Genomic DNA, 16,051 nt, shown 5'->3' with positions numbered 1-16,051 from the left:
ACATACCACTGTCTTCACTGTGCAGCATCAGATTCTTTCTATGTTGCTACACAACCAGGCTTCAGCTTAAACTTTGCTGTAGTGACCTCTTGTGGTTTAAGACATGCGTGTCCTGTGGGACATAATTAGTGGATCCATGCAGAGGCTCCTTTATTCATCTCTCGCTTCTCCTGAATACCTCTCCCCTGTGAGTTGGCACTGACAAATGTTCTGACAAAGCATGCAAAGTGCTCCACATTCCCTGTTTTCTAGTTTTTCCTCTTAATTCCATTCATACTGAAAATGTAGGCCACAAGCTTTCAGAGGAGCAAAGCAAAGATAAAATGTACATTTAGTTATTTGTCCGCTTTTTTGTGCGTGTACAAATATTGAAACTGTTTATTAGATTAAAAAAAAATCACTTTGAAGATTATTTTATGTTTCTTCCTCTGTATAGACCCTGTGTCATACTACAATCCTCTACATATAGCCGTTTTAAGGAACAGGCCAAACATGGTGAGGCTGCTGGTTGGACATGGAGCGGACATTGAAAAGAGGGACAGGGTGAGTTTCTATCTTGCTTTCTCCCAATTCATCGCCTTCCCGAATCTGTAAACGGCATCTACTACACATCTGCAGATCCACGAGAGCAGTCCCTTGGACCTTGCGAGTGAAGAGTCAGAGAGACTGCCTTGCCTGATCACATTGCTGGACCTTGGTGCTGATGTAAATTCAAGGGACAAACATGGTATGTCGGACCGCCTTGCTGAAGCACATCAACTCATACATCTGTTTGCTCTAAAGTGTTTTTGCTTTGGTCTCTTTTCTTAAAGGGAAAACGCCTTTGCTCCACGCATTAGCTAGCAGCGACGGGCTGACCGTGCACAACACAGAGAACATCCGGCTTTTACTGGAGAGAGGTACTGCTGCTGACTCTTAAATGGTCTCCGGCTTCTCTGTGTTTGTCTGTTCTCTCTTTGGTTGGTCAAGTGTTAACTCAAACTTCAAATACTACAAGTGTAATTAATCTAATCTGATCAAAGCATTGGATGTGAGTCTTGATCAAGGCTTTCTTTAAATGATCAGAGCCCTTAAAGAGACTCGGCCTCTGATGCTTGTCTACTCTCTAGTATTTTATGCATATAAAATGTGCCACTTGTTTTTGTTCACAAAATTGAACTGGAAACCATCCATGTTGTTTTGGATTTCCCTAACAATTTAGGTGGCTTTGGTTTATCCCTTCTATAATGATGTAAATAGTGATGGAGTGGCTGCTGCATCTCTTAACTACTGGTGTTGTGTAAAGCTGCACAGAAAGCAGCTAAATCAAAGGTCATCAATTTTTATGACATTCAAAGCCAAGCAGAAGAAAAACCGTCTCTGTTTACAAGCCAAATTATCAACAATTCCCATTAAAACAAAATGTTAACATGCTAACATTAACCCAGCACCACAGCAGAGAGGTTCCATATAAGTAACATTGAACACTGTAATGTTGGTTATATTTTTAGAAACATAAGGCTGTCCTTCAGAAACTGTTGTGGGGAAAAAATATCCTTTTGGCACATTTCCCAAACTGTGTAGACACTGTGCTGACACCATGTTGCTTTGTCACTTGCAGTGACATCTGCTGGATTTAGAAAGTCGTTACAGGCAAATTCAATAAAGACGGGAGTTTTTAGCTGGTTCATCCTCCTCATGCACGTTGATGCCTCAGCATTGTGGAAATGCTCTGGTTACAGTAAGACAAAACCTAGGAGCAAATCCTACATTTTTCACCTACAATATAAATAAAAGTTAATTAGGAAAATTGTCCATTCTTATCTGTGCCCATAGTACTTAGGCACTGTACCAATGAAGACCACAAAATAGTGATTAAACCTGGTGACTTAGTGCATGCTAAAGCTGTTCAGAACCCTTATACAACCAGCATGATACCAGCTTCAACAACAACCTACCTGTTGTAGAACATTCTGTCCAACTTGGTTGTTATTGAAACAGTTCAAGTTCTGATCAATGGCACTCCTGCAGGCATGAGGCAGAGACGCACATCTTTTATTATCTGGAGCAAAACTCACACAGTAGGTTGTACAAAATGGGTCAAAATACAATCTCGCAAAGTAGCTTCAGAGTTCTGAGACTCTTGCAGAACAAACTTCTAATCATTTTCCTGGGAGAAATTCTTTGACTCCGCCGAACGACGGCTGAGGGGGAGCACTAGTCTCCGCCGCAGCACCGCGATGATTGTTCAGCCTCCAGAAGAAAATTAAAACCGCCGTCAGGGGTCGTCTGAGGCTGCGTTACAAAAGCTAAAAGAAATAAAAAAAAAAAAGAAGAAAAAAACAATTGCTTCTGCAGCTGTCTCCCCTGATTATTCACAAGCCGGCAGCCTCTTTAAATCCTTGAGGATCAGGAGGAAGGTTTGGGTTCAGTTTAGGCTACGGCAGCTCATCCAAGTAAGTTTCAGATATTTCTTAAGAGTTTGTTTAATCTCTGTTGTAATTTTTTCAGATTTTGTGTTTGAACTCCGCATGTCCGAAATCAGAAGGAAGTAATGGAATAATACGAGACATGTTTCTCTGTCGTATAATTAATAAAACCATGCTGGTGTTAAGAAATGTTTGCTGAAAACAACTTAATCCACCTTTAGGAACTTTGTATAAAATAAAAACTACGTAGCCGCCAAATGCATGAACCCAACTGTTTATCGGTCTTAGCAGAGGTGTGTGTTATTTCTTCCAAACAGCCCAAGAAAACAATAAGTTAATACAAGAAATAATTGCCTTAATTTGTTTTATGTAACTTTTTTTTTTTTAGTTGCAAAGTGTATTCATACACTTGAACTTTTTTTTGATTGTGTCACATTGCAACCTCATGTTAGAGCACAAGTATAAAGTAGAGCAGAACAGACTTGTGGGTTTGATTTATTTATTTTTTTACTAAAAGTGTAATCTGAAAAAATTACAAATTAATGACCGGAGATGGTATCCATTCAGTCTGAGTTTGAGCTATGTGCAAAAAAATTCAGATTCTGTAGAGACGTGCTCCAAAACACTTGTAGTTATATATAGTATGCAGCAATCAGTGGTTCTCTAAAGTATAGGCTCAAGAGGGCTGATTGCCGATGCACACCACTCTTAAGGGTTTTTTTAGCGTTGCAAGAAATCTGGAAAACCATGCGTCCTTTTTTCTTTCACTTCACAGTTGCAATTTAATTTATCTCAGTTTGTCACGTGAAAGAGCAATAAAATGCGATGTGGTTTTACAAATGTAAGAATGCGTTTGGGGTTTATTTATTCTCATCTGTTTGTCGTTGCTGTATCCCTCGTCTCAAGGGGCCGATGTCAACGCTGCCACCGTAGACGGCGAAACGGTGGAGTCATCCTTGGTTTTCCTGGTGAAGGAGGCTCTGGACGCCAGTGCGGAGGATGCCGCCGAGATCGGTAAATTCTGCCTCAAGGCCACACAGCTCCTACTGTCCCACGGCGTGGACCCCAGCTGCTGCCTGAATGAGGACGGCGAGGCCTCGCTGACGCAGACGAGCCTGGAGCACTTCGACTTGCTCTTTCCTCTGGCCGTGCTCCTGATCCAGAGCGGAGCCTCTCTGGTCTGCTCCCACCACAGTTCCTCCTGTTGGTCGGGTTACAGCCTGCTCTTCCAGAGGCTCCAAACCGCCCTGCTGCGCTGCACCGATCAGAGTCACGCCGCTGAGCTCCTGGAACAAGCGGAGATGTTGCTGGACTTGGCAAGGGTAAACGTCCCAACGCTGAATCTGCCTTTGAGGCCGGAGCTCCCTGTGGCCAACCTGGACTCTCACCCGTACGCTCAGGCTCTAATAGGTCTACACAATCGTGTAGTGGAGCGTGAAGGAAGCCCCCCGCCTCTACGTTGCCTTTCTAGGTCATTCATAAGGAGCTACCTACAGCCCTGGCCGCTGGTGGACAGAGTAAAAGCATTGCCTTTACCAGACAGACTGAAAGACTTTCTGCTTCCGGAACTCACCTACACCCCAAAGGCTGGCTGGGCCTGCTTCAAACCCCAACACACTCAGGGTTAATAGAAACTAATTAGCCTGAAATGAAATTGTAAATTTAGCTGTTGTATTTGCAAATTGAACAAAAAGTGACAAAACCTTAATGCCTTTTTTGTTCTGAATTATTTTTCTTTCCCCTACCACCCACCCTTTTTTTTTTTACATTGAAATACTGTTTTTACAATCTTTTTTTTTTTTGTACAGCTAAATGTAAATAATTTAAAATGCTGCAGTACAAAATGAAACCACGTGATGGCAGTGTTGAATCACAGCAGCACACGCAATGAAATGAGATTTTTTTTTTTTCTTTGGCCATAAACTTGTTCCATTTCCGTAGAATCCATCTACATCTTATGGCCTTTTTGTGGTGATGCTGTGTTTTGTAATTTATCAAAGTTTTTCCATATCATATTGGAATAAAGAAAATGTGATCACCACTTTTCTATTGGCTTGTTTTTACACTTCTTTGCATTCTCTAAAAATTGCTCCTGCCTTTAATTGTCCAGTAAGTGGCAGTGTAGCGCAAGATAGGAGTGCTGCACTCACAGGCTACCTGCACAAGGGGAATAATTAATGCCATGTATGTGCCACATGGTTGTGCTCATACACCGAATCTCAGAATAGCCGCTAAATAAAGAGGCGCGAGTTAAAGGCAGCAGCACAGCAGGAAGAGTCTGTCTTTTGTAGCTTTGACATAATGTGGCTGCTGAAGTAGAAAGCTTTACCAAGCATTCCTAATGTTTCTGATTAAATACAGATGAATTCTCCTCTTTCCCTCACACTCGGTTTGTTCAACACTGCTTCAGCAAGAGAAACGCATGAAAAATAAAATACATAAATCCGCACTACGACGGTATAGGAGGGACTATAGGGTACACATGTGTTCATGTGTACGTGTGCCGACTAAACTAAATAGGACATTGTGTGTTATACAACTAACCCCTTCCTGACATTGCTGAAGCTGGAGTGGCTCCAAGGCTTGCAGGCGCTCCAGCTCCTCTTGGTTATCTAGGTCACAGCCTCTGAGGAGAAGAGCCTCAGCAGCAGCAGCAGCAGAGAGCTGCATGACACACGCTTCACTCTCCTGTCCGTCTGAATCTGCCTGCATGCTCTTGACAAAACCTCAACGCTGGCCCTGGTCGGACGAGGGAGGGAGGGAGGGAAGATGGGAGGCGGTTGAAGGAGGAAGAAGAGAGATATAGAGAGAGAGAGAGAGAGAGAGAAAAAAACATTAGAGATACACAGACAGGATGCGTGGAACGGTTGAGAGAGTGCGCTCATAGAGGACATATGAAAGAAAGCACCAATGGTTTAGATATACACCATACACAAGCTGCGGGAGCATAATCCTGACCACGCAGATGTGCACAGCAGTGACAGAAACGAGCCTCTTCCACCGTCTCCAATCCCTGCTAGCGGAAGGTGATGGAACAGAGATAGTGGGGGGAGGGCTAAGCCAGTAACTCTCCATCCAACGTTTATTGGAAAAACAGTGCGAGTGAAGCTCTGTACTGAAATTAGTTATTGATCTATCCTCTCCCCGAAGCCCGTGGGTCTTTCCCAGCACACCTGCTTATTCTCTGATAGCCTTTTCACTCACCGCTGTATACCAAGGGTCTCTGAGGGCTTGTACTTTTAGTATTTTGTACTATACCTGGTTAATTTGTCCAAAGTAGTTTAAAAATGGTTTTAATATAAGATTGTAATAATAGCTAAGTGTTAACCAGAAAGGTTGAAATACAAAAGCTTTTGAGCAATGTAAAATTGTTGAAGGAAAATAAAAACAACTAGAAATTATGAAACGGATGAGTCACAATCAGCTCAGAAGAGGTTCAGGAATTCAACAACACTTTCTTGGGCAGCAAACAGGCCTTAGCTGCTACGCCTCTCTAAAAAAAGAAAGGCTCCACCCTAGGTCGGACTTCAGGAAGGGCTTAGCGGGGCTGTAGCCCAGGGCCCCTAGGTTCTGGGTGGCCCAAATCTTTTTCCTTTTTTTTTAATGAACAGATGTTTTGAAAAATTCTAAGCCCATATCAGTCTGAGATATTTTAATTTGTTGGATTTTCATGTAGCAAACCAATACACAACTATTCGAAAGCAAATGTCACGGTACCAACTCTAAACTAACCCTCGACTCGTAGAATCTCAGACTTAACAGAAAGCTTCTCTGCTTTTGGTATATTTCAGTGACTGCATTACATCACCACATACAGGCTGGGCATATTTACTACAGCCGTCTGTCCATTGTCCATCTCCATCGGTCTTATAAGAGTTTGCTAATTTTTTGAACATATGAAAATATTTCTTGAAATAAAAGTGGATTTATAATGATTTTTTTCTGGAAATAAATACAAAAATCATATTCAATAAAGATTATGTTCATTTGCATGCATAAATTAAACGGTTGTAGTATTTACTCACACATAAAAGGCCTTTTTTACGTCAAATTTTGGAATGGATGTGCCACTGATAGTTGGTTACAGAAAGGATTGATCTCCCCAAAAGTCCTGGTGCTCATGAAGAGTGGGTGATGATTTCAAAGCGAAGAACTTTTGTTTTGTTACTTTCAAAACAAAGTTTTTGTCACATAAAAACATATAAAACAGTTGAACCTCATGGTAAGGAAGGAAGAAATAACCAAAAGTAGAGGGAATAAGATAGTTTATGCCACAGTGACAATTGAACGCTGACAATCAACAAGTCACTCCAGCTGGAGCAGGTGTTGGTTCTGAGTACAAAGTTTCTCAAGTAAGAACATTTTTTGTATTACAGTGAAAATATGTCCCGCTCTGTGCAAACGCCTGTTCTGCTTGTTTACTCAAGATGATCGACCGTAGAAGCAACTTCTTTTTCTGAGCCAGATGAGTAACAGATTTTATCAGTATCTTAATTTCCCTCCCACTAACCGCATGTGTGGAAATGATTTGGAGTGACATTTAAAGTCTAAACAGCACGCTTTTGTGAAAAATTAACTTAAACAGACTTTTAGAGTTCAAAAGCCGTGACAGGTTGGGTGTTTGGACGAACAGTTTGACAGCTAGATTGCTGTGTTGGAGTGAAACAACTCAAATGCAGACCGATTGTACTGGCAAGATTGAGACTTTCAACAGCTTTTATTCACTTTTGCCATCTTTCACTAAAATATTTTGGTGGCACAGTTGGTTGGAGAAAAGGGAGTGCTGGCACATGCCATTGTAAATCAGATGATCCTGCTGGTCAGATCCAGAGAAGAAATTACAGCATCTACCAGACTGCTGCTCAAATTTTAGTTTAGGTTTTCATTTACCACTGTGGCCAATTACAGGCATACTCAGCTTTTAAAAACACTTTTAAAAATCTGGTATGGTGCTAGTTTGCTGTGTCTCCAAGCTACTGCTCTGTGACAACATTTCTCCTGATATTTTTCCTTGTCAGTTCAAATTTCTGTGTACATCATCACTCACAGTTGAGCTGGAAATTTGATTCTCGTTGGACTGTGATGTTTTATTTCTATTCAGTCTCAGTCTAACATCCACCACCTTGGGGTGACTGTGGTTGTGGGGGTAGAGTAGTCGTCTTGTTGTAGGTTCAATTCCAGCTTCCTCCTGCCTACTGATGTGTGAGTATGAATGGGTGAATGTGACTCTAGTGTAATGCGCTTTGAGTGATCAAAATGATTGGAAAAGGCACTATATAAGTTCAGTCCATTTACTTCAGGCTTTAACAGTCTTCATTTCAGTTCTCTCTATTATCACACGTTTGCATCAACTCTGACCAGCTTCCTTGGGCCTGATCCAGTATGATTCTGAATAATGTGGGCAGTGGGTTTTTTTTGTGACCAAGCGGTTCGGTTTTGGTCACATCTTACCGGTCTCCTTCTTTTACAGGTTTGCTGTGTCTCCAGCATAGCTTGTGGCAAAATAGGACATTTTTGTCATCCTATCAGAAATGGCTTTCTTCTCGTCTGATTGGGCTTGTTCAAGGGGAAAGTGTAGATCTCTACGGCTCCTCCAGAGTTACCATGTGCCTTAAGATGCTTCACTACTTAATCCTCTCCTTGCCTGGCCTATCTGTGTAGGAGGAGAGCTATGCCACACTTTCCATTTTTGGATAGTGGACCTGAATAGTGCTTTGTGAGATGGGACAATATTTGCTAAACTAAACGTCTGTTAAACTTCTGCACAACTGTATCCCAGACCACTCAGGAGTGTTACTTGGACTTCACGAGACTGTTCCTTAACAAACATCTGATGCCTTCACAGAATCACTAGATTTATTTAGATTCCACATAGGTGCACTCTACTGGCAAATAAGAGAACTTCAGAATAGGTTGCACTGGATTTTGCTTAGGGGTATCAGAGTCGAGGTGCTAAATACACATGCATAGATATATATTTTTTAAGTTAAGTGTGTATCATACTTCTTTTCCTTCATAAGTATGGACTACTTCATGTTTTATAACCTACACTCAAAATATAGATTATAGATTATAGTGTGTGGTTAAATTTGACCAATTGTGGAAAGGTTCAAGAAGTATGAATATTTTTGCAAAGGCCTTTGGTAACACTTTATTTGAAGGGGTGTGCATAAGACTGACATGACAGTCATAAACATGACATAACATCTGTCAAGGACATGAAGGAGTCTTTATGAATGTTTATGACTGTTGTCATGAAGTGTCATGAAAATCCATTAAAAATGCCAACTTTGCATTAAATTACCATAATTTACAAAATCATGCAAAGTTGGGACTTTTAATGGACTTTTAATGCAACCTTTAGAGCCACTTTGCATTAAAAGTGTCATAATTTACCGAATGGCACTTCATGACAACTGTCATAAACATTCATAAAGACTTCTTTATGTTCATGACAGATGTTATGTCATGTTTATGCACACCCCTTCAAATAAAGTGTTACCAGAACTTTAGATTTGTGTAAAGTGAACCAACGGTATTTGTGGGGGTTAAAGGCCACAGTTGCCCTCAAATAACTGAAATCTCCACAACCATGCAGTTCAAAAATGCTTAAAGTGCTTTTGTTAATAGTTCAAAAATCAAATGTGTCTTAGTATGAATTAATTCACACATTGAAAACCTGTCTTAACACTATCGCACTAGCTAGTCCACATTCTTCCTGTTTGTCATTCTTGAGGTTACAGCCAATCAGTATCAAGGAAAATGAATGGCACTCCTGGATTGGCTGCTTTGCAAATACCAGCCAGTAGCATATCACCTAGGTATTTCACCTTCCCAAGCTGCATTTTCCTTCTTAAATTTAAGACATGCTCTACAATAGATCCACCAATTGATTAATTTCCTGCAAATAATAAGGAGCTACCTTTCACAGAAAAATCCATGAATAGGCAAATCTGTGAATAGTGAACCATAAATGGGCAGGGTCCACTGTAATGTTTGTAGCTAAAATAGATTCAGACCATTTTCATGAACAAATTGGGAAGAGCAAAATCCAAAAGCAATCTTTTTATGACACAAGTCGTTTTCATTAAAACATAGTCAAAACTTTGAAGTTTTGACTATGTTTTAATGAATCTAATATTCCTCAAAGTTTTTTCAACAAATAAAGGTAACATGTTTCCAACCAAGGGAAACAAGTGTAAAAACAATAGTAATACATTATCTGCTGATATTATATATTTATAAAAAAAGCATCTTACTGATTTTCCTCTGTCTCTTTAGGCAGTGTGAGTTCCTTGTACGGCCCTGACCTTTTCACTCACAACTCTATCAACTACCAAAAGGCTCCACGATTTATTCAGGGCCTTTTTTTTTACCCCCCTTCTCCTGTGAGTGCCGCCCATGCAGAGGGTGCATCTCCCTGTCTTTCTCTAGACATTGTCTAGACACGGGATAATTGCAGACATCACCGAACACTCAGCTGCTGCCAGGAACCCCATGGGAGTTGAGGTGGACTTCGACAGGAGTCAGCCATCAGTCAGTGAAGGGGCTCGCAGAACCCCTCAAAGAGAGTGTGCATGCTTTTTACTATTTACTGTATGTGTTGGATTTAAAGGCAAGGCAGGAGAAAAAGAAACTGAGAAAAATGCGTAGCTGCAGATGGGGTGACTTCATGCAAAAAAAATGCACCCCGTTCCTTTCTTGTGCCGCTCCCGCGTTTGACGGAGCACACCAAAAACGAGCGACCTCTAGCACGTATTCTTCACATCTACCGGCTTCCATGTGTTTTATCTTCTAGAAAATTGCTGTTTGGGTGAGACCCTTAAGAAACATTTTGACTGGGTGTGGAGAAGTGCGTGTGTGTGTGTGCATGCGCTTGGAGAGGGTGGGAGGGGGGTGGTTTCTGAGAGACGTGTCGCAGGCTGCTGGGTTCAGCTAGAGCGCAAACTAATCTCAGAGTGGGGGTGGAGAGGATGCAGGATAACTGAATCCTGTTGGGGCAGGCCACCTTCTCATTCTGCTCCAGGTGTCTTTTCCTGCTTTAGCCTGACAAATACCGGCTGCCGTTCTCACCAGTCGCTACAGGTTTATTCTCTGTCGCATGCTTAGATAAGAGACTTTTGAAGATTTGTTTAGTAAACCTCCACATATTTTCAAACCCCACAATTGCTGGGTATCATTTATCAAAACTTTTAAATGTCGTACTAGTCTAAAAATGTCTGTACCGATTTTGCTTTAAACGGGCTTGTTTATTTTCTTGCTTTGCTTTTTTTTTTTTTTTTAACCAGACCCGAAAAGTATAGTCACTCTCCTTGACACTCTTGATTTCCAAGCGGAACAACGAAATGTAAAAACTCTCTACCCTGATTCCTGTTTTAGAACTTCAGAAAGTCCACCACCCTCCACATCCCTACTACTGACGCCATTTCACTGAAATTCCAGACAACTGGCGCCTGAGCTTTGCCTCCAAGAAGGACATGATGAATAGGACACACCCTTGGTATGCTGGTGAATGGCAGAATATATAGCACACACTGCAGTGAAACAGCCTAGATTCATTACAGCCTCCAGACCTAGCTCCCAGCTCTTTTCTCTCTCTCTCTCTCTCTCTTTTTGCTTTTTCTCCCCCTCGTGTTTCACACAGCTCGCTTCGCCTGTTTCTTTTGAAAAAGAGAGCCTCTGAATCTGAGTGAAATACTCTGAGGCACCAGCAAGGCGAGCTACAGCTCTTTTCCAGAGCTGCTGGTTCCTGATCCACCTCTTTGTTGTGGTCTATGCATGCCTTCCCTGGTCACGTGATGCCGTCTCCATGGCAACCCCGGTTTGAGTAATCATTTGCGTTACGACCTTTATTCCCTTGAGGAAAGGGGAAGGGAGGGGGGAGTGAGTCTGAGCCTGTAGAAAGAGGGAGCGGGAGCAAAAAAGAAAAGGCAGGCAGAAGGGGAGCGGTGGAGAGAGGCACAGGGAAGGAAAAATAGGCAAAAAAACCCCCCCAAAAAAACGAGTTTACGGGAAAAAAAAAATGTTGCCCTGCTTTGCCTCAGTGTTCTGAGTTTTATCTTTATGTCTGAATATTTTAGTCCAGATTGACTCCAAGTATTCAAACAAAGTCTTCCACTCAGAGCAGCACTCGTTGCTTTGTTTTTACCATGTCTTGCTATCTTTTGTAGTGTGAGTCACTCTGTGACTAAGTCAGGCTAGCTTTGAGCGAGATCTAGCATGTATGCTTCATTAAAACGCTCATACACACCAACACACACATCCTTGTACTTCTGTCGGTCACAGGACTTTGTATTGACTTCTGATCATTCTAGTTGAGGCATTAACGCCTTACCCAGACATTTTCCCTATAGCCCTTTGCTGTTAATAGATGCCTAACCCTAACCTTAACCAAAACTTAATTCACACCACATCTAACTACTAGAGTGCAATCCAACTGAAACAAAAAAGGCAAGGACCAGAAAAATGTCCCCACTTTTCACAAATGACCTCCATTTTTAGTGGAAAATGCCCCTTGAATGGTCCTCACACACACACACATGCACACTTTTACATTGACTTCCATTTGTTTTTCATTAATTTTTTATAGCCTGACCCTTATGAACTTAACCATATTAAAGTGCATTACTAACCCTAACTCTAACCAAGCTCACACCTTAGTCCCAAATCTAACTATAGCCCAAAAGCAGTCCCTCTTCTGATGGGGCCCGGGCTCTGGACCCTGTAAAGAGCAGCCAGTCCTCACAACCTATTATTTGTTGGAAAAATGGTCCTTTCACTGTATGAACTACAAGGCTACACACACACATACACGCACTCACATGCATGCTTGTTAGGACATCATATTGACTGTGTAACCTCATTTATCTGTAACCCTGTAATAGTACACACATAAGCCTTACCGTAAGCTAAACTTTATTCACACCTTAATGCTAATCACCCTAAAGAGAGTAGCCCATCACATTAGGACTGGGCTTTGATCAGCTTAAAGTCTGTAGGTCGTCAGAGGAACAATTAACAAGTTTCACCGGCTCTTAAGTTTGGACATCCTTGTTACATTACATTGGCTTTTGTTCCTTTAACCGGAATTATTAACATTACACACCTAATCTCAGTCTAAGGTTAATTCACACTTTAGCCCTAGCTTTAATCCTTAACCTGAAAATTATATTCCACCGCATTAGCACCGGGCTTGGTCCCCAGAAGGCCTATCGTTCTTAAGAAGGCAGCTTATTATACCCCAAAATGTCCTAGAGAAGGAGGAATAAGAAGAACAAATACAAGTACACACACACACGCACACACACCTCCCCTTCATTTCTTCTTGGAGGCAAAGCAGCACTGTGCCACATGTGCAAGTCTCAGCAGAAACAGATTCTGTATGTTCCTGTTTCTCGCTCTCCCGGCTGCGTTGTCATGGTTACCGAGCCAGTCTAACCAAGGCACGCAGCCCTTCCTGTCTCTTTCTCTCTTGCTCTCTCCACCGTTGGGTGATTCAACCCATCAGTTGGGTTGTGTCATCTCCTAGATGAAGTCTGCTGCTCCCACCTCTCCTCAGCTAGAGTTTGTATTCTGGTTTGTTTTTAAAAAGACAAAAAATAAGTAAAGGATCTGTATGCGTTTTGCAGCTAATGGGTGGATGTGTTAGTTTCTTTGACCATAAACTGAGTGAGGAAAGGGGTTGTTGGGAGTGTATGGGGGGAGAAGGGGGTTCTAAATTGACAGAAGGTGGGCTTGACTAAGGTGGGGGTACTGGTGATAGACACGTTATTGGGGTGGGGGTCTGTGGTGCTGCTGGTGGAGGTGGTGCCGGCTGCTTCCAGGTGCCTGTGACTGGGGCTGCATATGAATAAGGGGGCCCCGGTTCTCCCGAGATGGCGACTGGGGAGAGGGAGAGAGAGAGAGAGAGCAAAAAAGAGAGAGAGAGAGAGACAGAGAGAGAGAGAGAAAGAGAGAGAGAGAGAGAGCGAAAGAGCTGCTAAAACCAGAGACCAGCAGAGCCTGGCTGGATGAGAAGGGCCCCCACAAGCTGCTGACAGGAGCTGGAGCTAGCCATCACGTTAATTAGTGTTTTTTCTTACTCTTGCAGCAGCAGCAGCAGCGAATGGGGGAGTGGGTTAGAGAGGGATGTGGGGGTGGTATATGACTCACAGACACAGTATGGTTTATTCATGATGGAGGAAGGGTGTGTGTGTGTGTGTGTGTGTGAGAGAGAGAGTGTGTGTGTGTCTGCGTGGAGAAGAGTGTACTGGAGAGAGAGTGGGAAAGAGAGAGGAAACAGGCACGCTATTTGCGCACAGTTGTGTGTATGTGTGCGTGTTTTGTGATGGCACATCATTGATTGGCATCAAGCCATGATATTATTATTTTGAACATAAAACCATTGTGCTCATTCTTATTTTCTTTTGAGTTTTTCTCTTAAAACTTTCCGTAAATGGGACTTCCTTCCACTCGAACCTAGGCGGACATCTATACCTACTTTGCGCGTTATTTCTGTTTCCATTGTTACTGAGGCGTTATTGATCGCTTGCTTTTGAGGCCTGTCTGGGAGGGTCTGCGCTGATGAAATAGGTTTGGGGTGCATCTCTCATAGGTGACCTGACCTTGTCTTCCCTATCTCGGCTCCCGACAGTGATCCTCGTCCCTTTGAGGGATGCGCAGGATCAATAGATTGGTCTTCCACACACACCAGTCACCCATTACTCCCCATCCTGGTGTAGGCAGGGCTGCTGCTGCTGCAGCAGTGTGCTGAACATTCCAGAAGAGGCAGATCGTTCTCTCCACACCACACCAGGAATACGATAGCTTCTAGGTGTTTGTCTGTTTGTTGCTGGGTTTAAGAGGAGTTTACATTACAGCTCTGGTTAACTCTAATTGTCTCCTCCTATCATTAGTGACAGCCATGACCTCTGCTCATTGGCATATCTGCATTCTGCCTGCACTGCAGAGCCTCCACCACACCACTCGGAGCGTTCTCTCTCCCAAGAGCGGCAGGGCCCATGCCTCATAAATACAAACACAATCTCTCCTACACCTCCTGACTGCAGGACAGGGTTCCACACATATCTGCCCGTGGAGCTCAGCCCATTTGCATACATATTAAAGTGACGCCTCAGAAAAAAGGAAGAGAGAGAAAGAAGGGGGATGAGGGGAGGGAGGGAGGGAGGCGGTTGTGGTGGGGAGATGAGGGAGCGGGTATATGCAAACAAGGCTTTCATCTAATATGCAAGAAGCGGCATCGCTCTGGCATAAATCTGCATCTGAGCTCCGGCAAAGAGAGCAGAACCCATTTGACAGTAAATGGGTTCGGGATGACTGTCAGAAGCACAGAGGAACATTGTGTTACCCCACGTATGGAGAACAGCGCTGATTGATCAGGCTGCCATGTCAATTATGGTGTGAGCTACAAGGTTGCAGTAGAACATGCAAAAATACAAGTAATTATCACAAAAAAATATGTTAGAGTGTATTAGAACAATTTACAGGACTTCCTAAAACTTTTAGGGTACTATTTGGTTTTTATGCTTTGTTGGGAACGTAGAATGCTTAGTGACCTTCATAGGGCCTGATGGAAACATTTTCTTAACTCTCTAAATACCCTATTGGGCTTTTTCACATTGTTTCCAGCTTTTTATCCTAAGCTTTTTTCACATTGTTTCCAGCTTTTTATCCTAAGCTTGGCTAATCATTGGCTGCTGGCTGTAGTTTCATATTTACGTATCATAATAGTCCTCTTAGTACAAAGAGACTGATGTTGTCAGTTTGTGTGAGATAGCTGTAGTGACGGGAACTATGGGTAGGAATAGTTTTCCTTACGACATGGAAAACAGTTGAAATAAGCCAAAATTTAAAGCAGAAATGAATACAACTAAAACTCTAAAGATATTTCTTGCATTATTTATTTATATACTAGCTCAAAAACTATTGGGAAAAATAGTGGATAAGAAAAAATATTAGCCCCTTTTATGATTTCTCCTGTTTTTGCTTTTCCATTAAAGTAATTTTTTGGAGATCATCGAGCAAACATTAAAGCTAATGATAATAGCAAAGAATGATCAACCAGGTAAATAGCTATTTCATTTCACATCAAAGTCACTCTATATGAAAAAATAATTACCCCCTAAAAAATATTTATCCCACCAAGCATTTGTGATAACTTGCAATGGGTATTAAATGTGGCTGTGGTGGAATTTTAGCCCATTTCTTTTGGAGAATGGTTTAAAGTTCATCACAGCTGGAGTTTTTCTGAAACATGAGCGTCCTGTTTAAAGTCAACACATTATATTGATCTAGTTTAAGACTTGACTTTGACTAGGCTACCCCTAAACCTTCATTTAGATTTTTAAGCTGTTCAGAAGTCAACTTGCTTGTAATCCATGGTTTCATCACTTACTGCCAGACGCTCAGGTCAAAACAAAGCAGTCCCACGCCATCACTCTACCACCACCATGTTTAGCTATTGATATTATGTTATTTTCTGGATAGGTGTGTTGCTTCGATCCCAGACGTAACAGGATGAACGCCTTTAACTTTTCCGAAAAGTATCGCGGATCATCAAGATGTTTTTAGAAAACGTGTGAGAGGCCTTTGTATTGGTTTTTGTCAGCAGTAGTTTTGGTTTGGTATTTATCCCATGGCTCCAG

General features: G+C 42.1%; 1 protein-coding gene and 1 long non-coding RNA gene across 2 annotated transcripts; one reads left to right on the top strand and one right to left on the bottom strand.

Moving 5' to 3' along the window:
- The first annotated feature begins 396 nt into the window (after positions 1–396).
- On the top strand, positions 397–4,172 carry LOC106941343 (ankyrin repeat and SOCS box protein 6-like). Its single transcript, XM_015024327.1, has 4 exons — positions 397–543; positions 619–727; positions 813–899; positions 3,315–4,172. Exons 1-4 carry the CDS (start codon positions 493–495, stop codon positions 4,034–4,036), a joined length of 969 nt encoding a protein of 322 aa, XP_014879813.1. The 5' UTR covers positions 397–492; the 3' UTR covers positions 4,037–4,172.
- A 15-nt stretch (positions 4,173–4,187) lies between these two features.
- LOC106941344 (uncharacterized) lies at positions 4,188–5,692 on the bottom strand. Its single transcript, XR_001423336.1, has 2 exons — positions 5,317–5,692; positions 4,188–5,147 (listed from the first exon to the last, which is right to left on the bottom strand). It is a non-coding gene; the product is annotated as an uncharacterized LOC106941344 (long non-coding RNA).
- Between the last annotated feature and the right edge of the window lie 10,359 nt (positions 5,693–16,051).

The sequence above is a fragment of the Poecilia latipinna genome, unplaced genomic scaffold (genome assembly GCF_001443285.1).
Source record: "Poecilia latipinna isolate Pla-1442-1.1 unplaced genomic scaffold, P_latipinna-1.0 Scaffold3618, whole genome shotgun sequence".
Lineage (NCBI taxonomy): Eukaryota > Metazoa > Chordata > Actinopteri > Cyprinodontiformes > Poeciliidae > Poecilia > Poecilia latipinna.
Note: the sequence above shows the minus strand (reverse complement) of the source record. Positions and strands in the feature narration are given on the sequence as shown.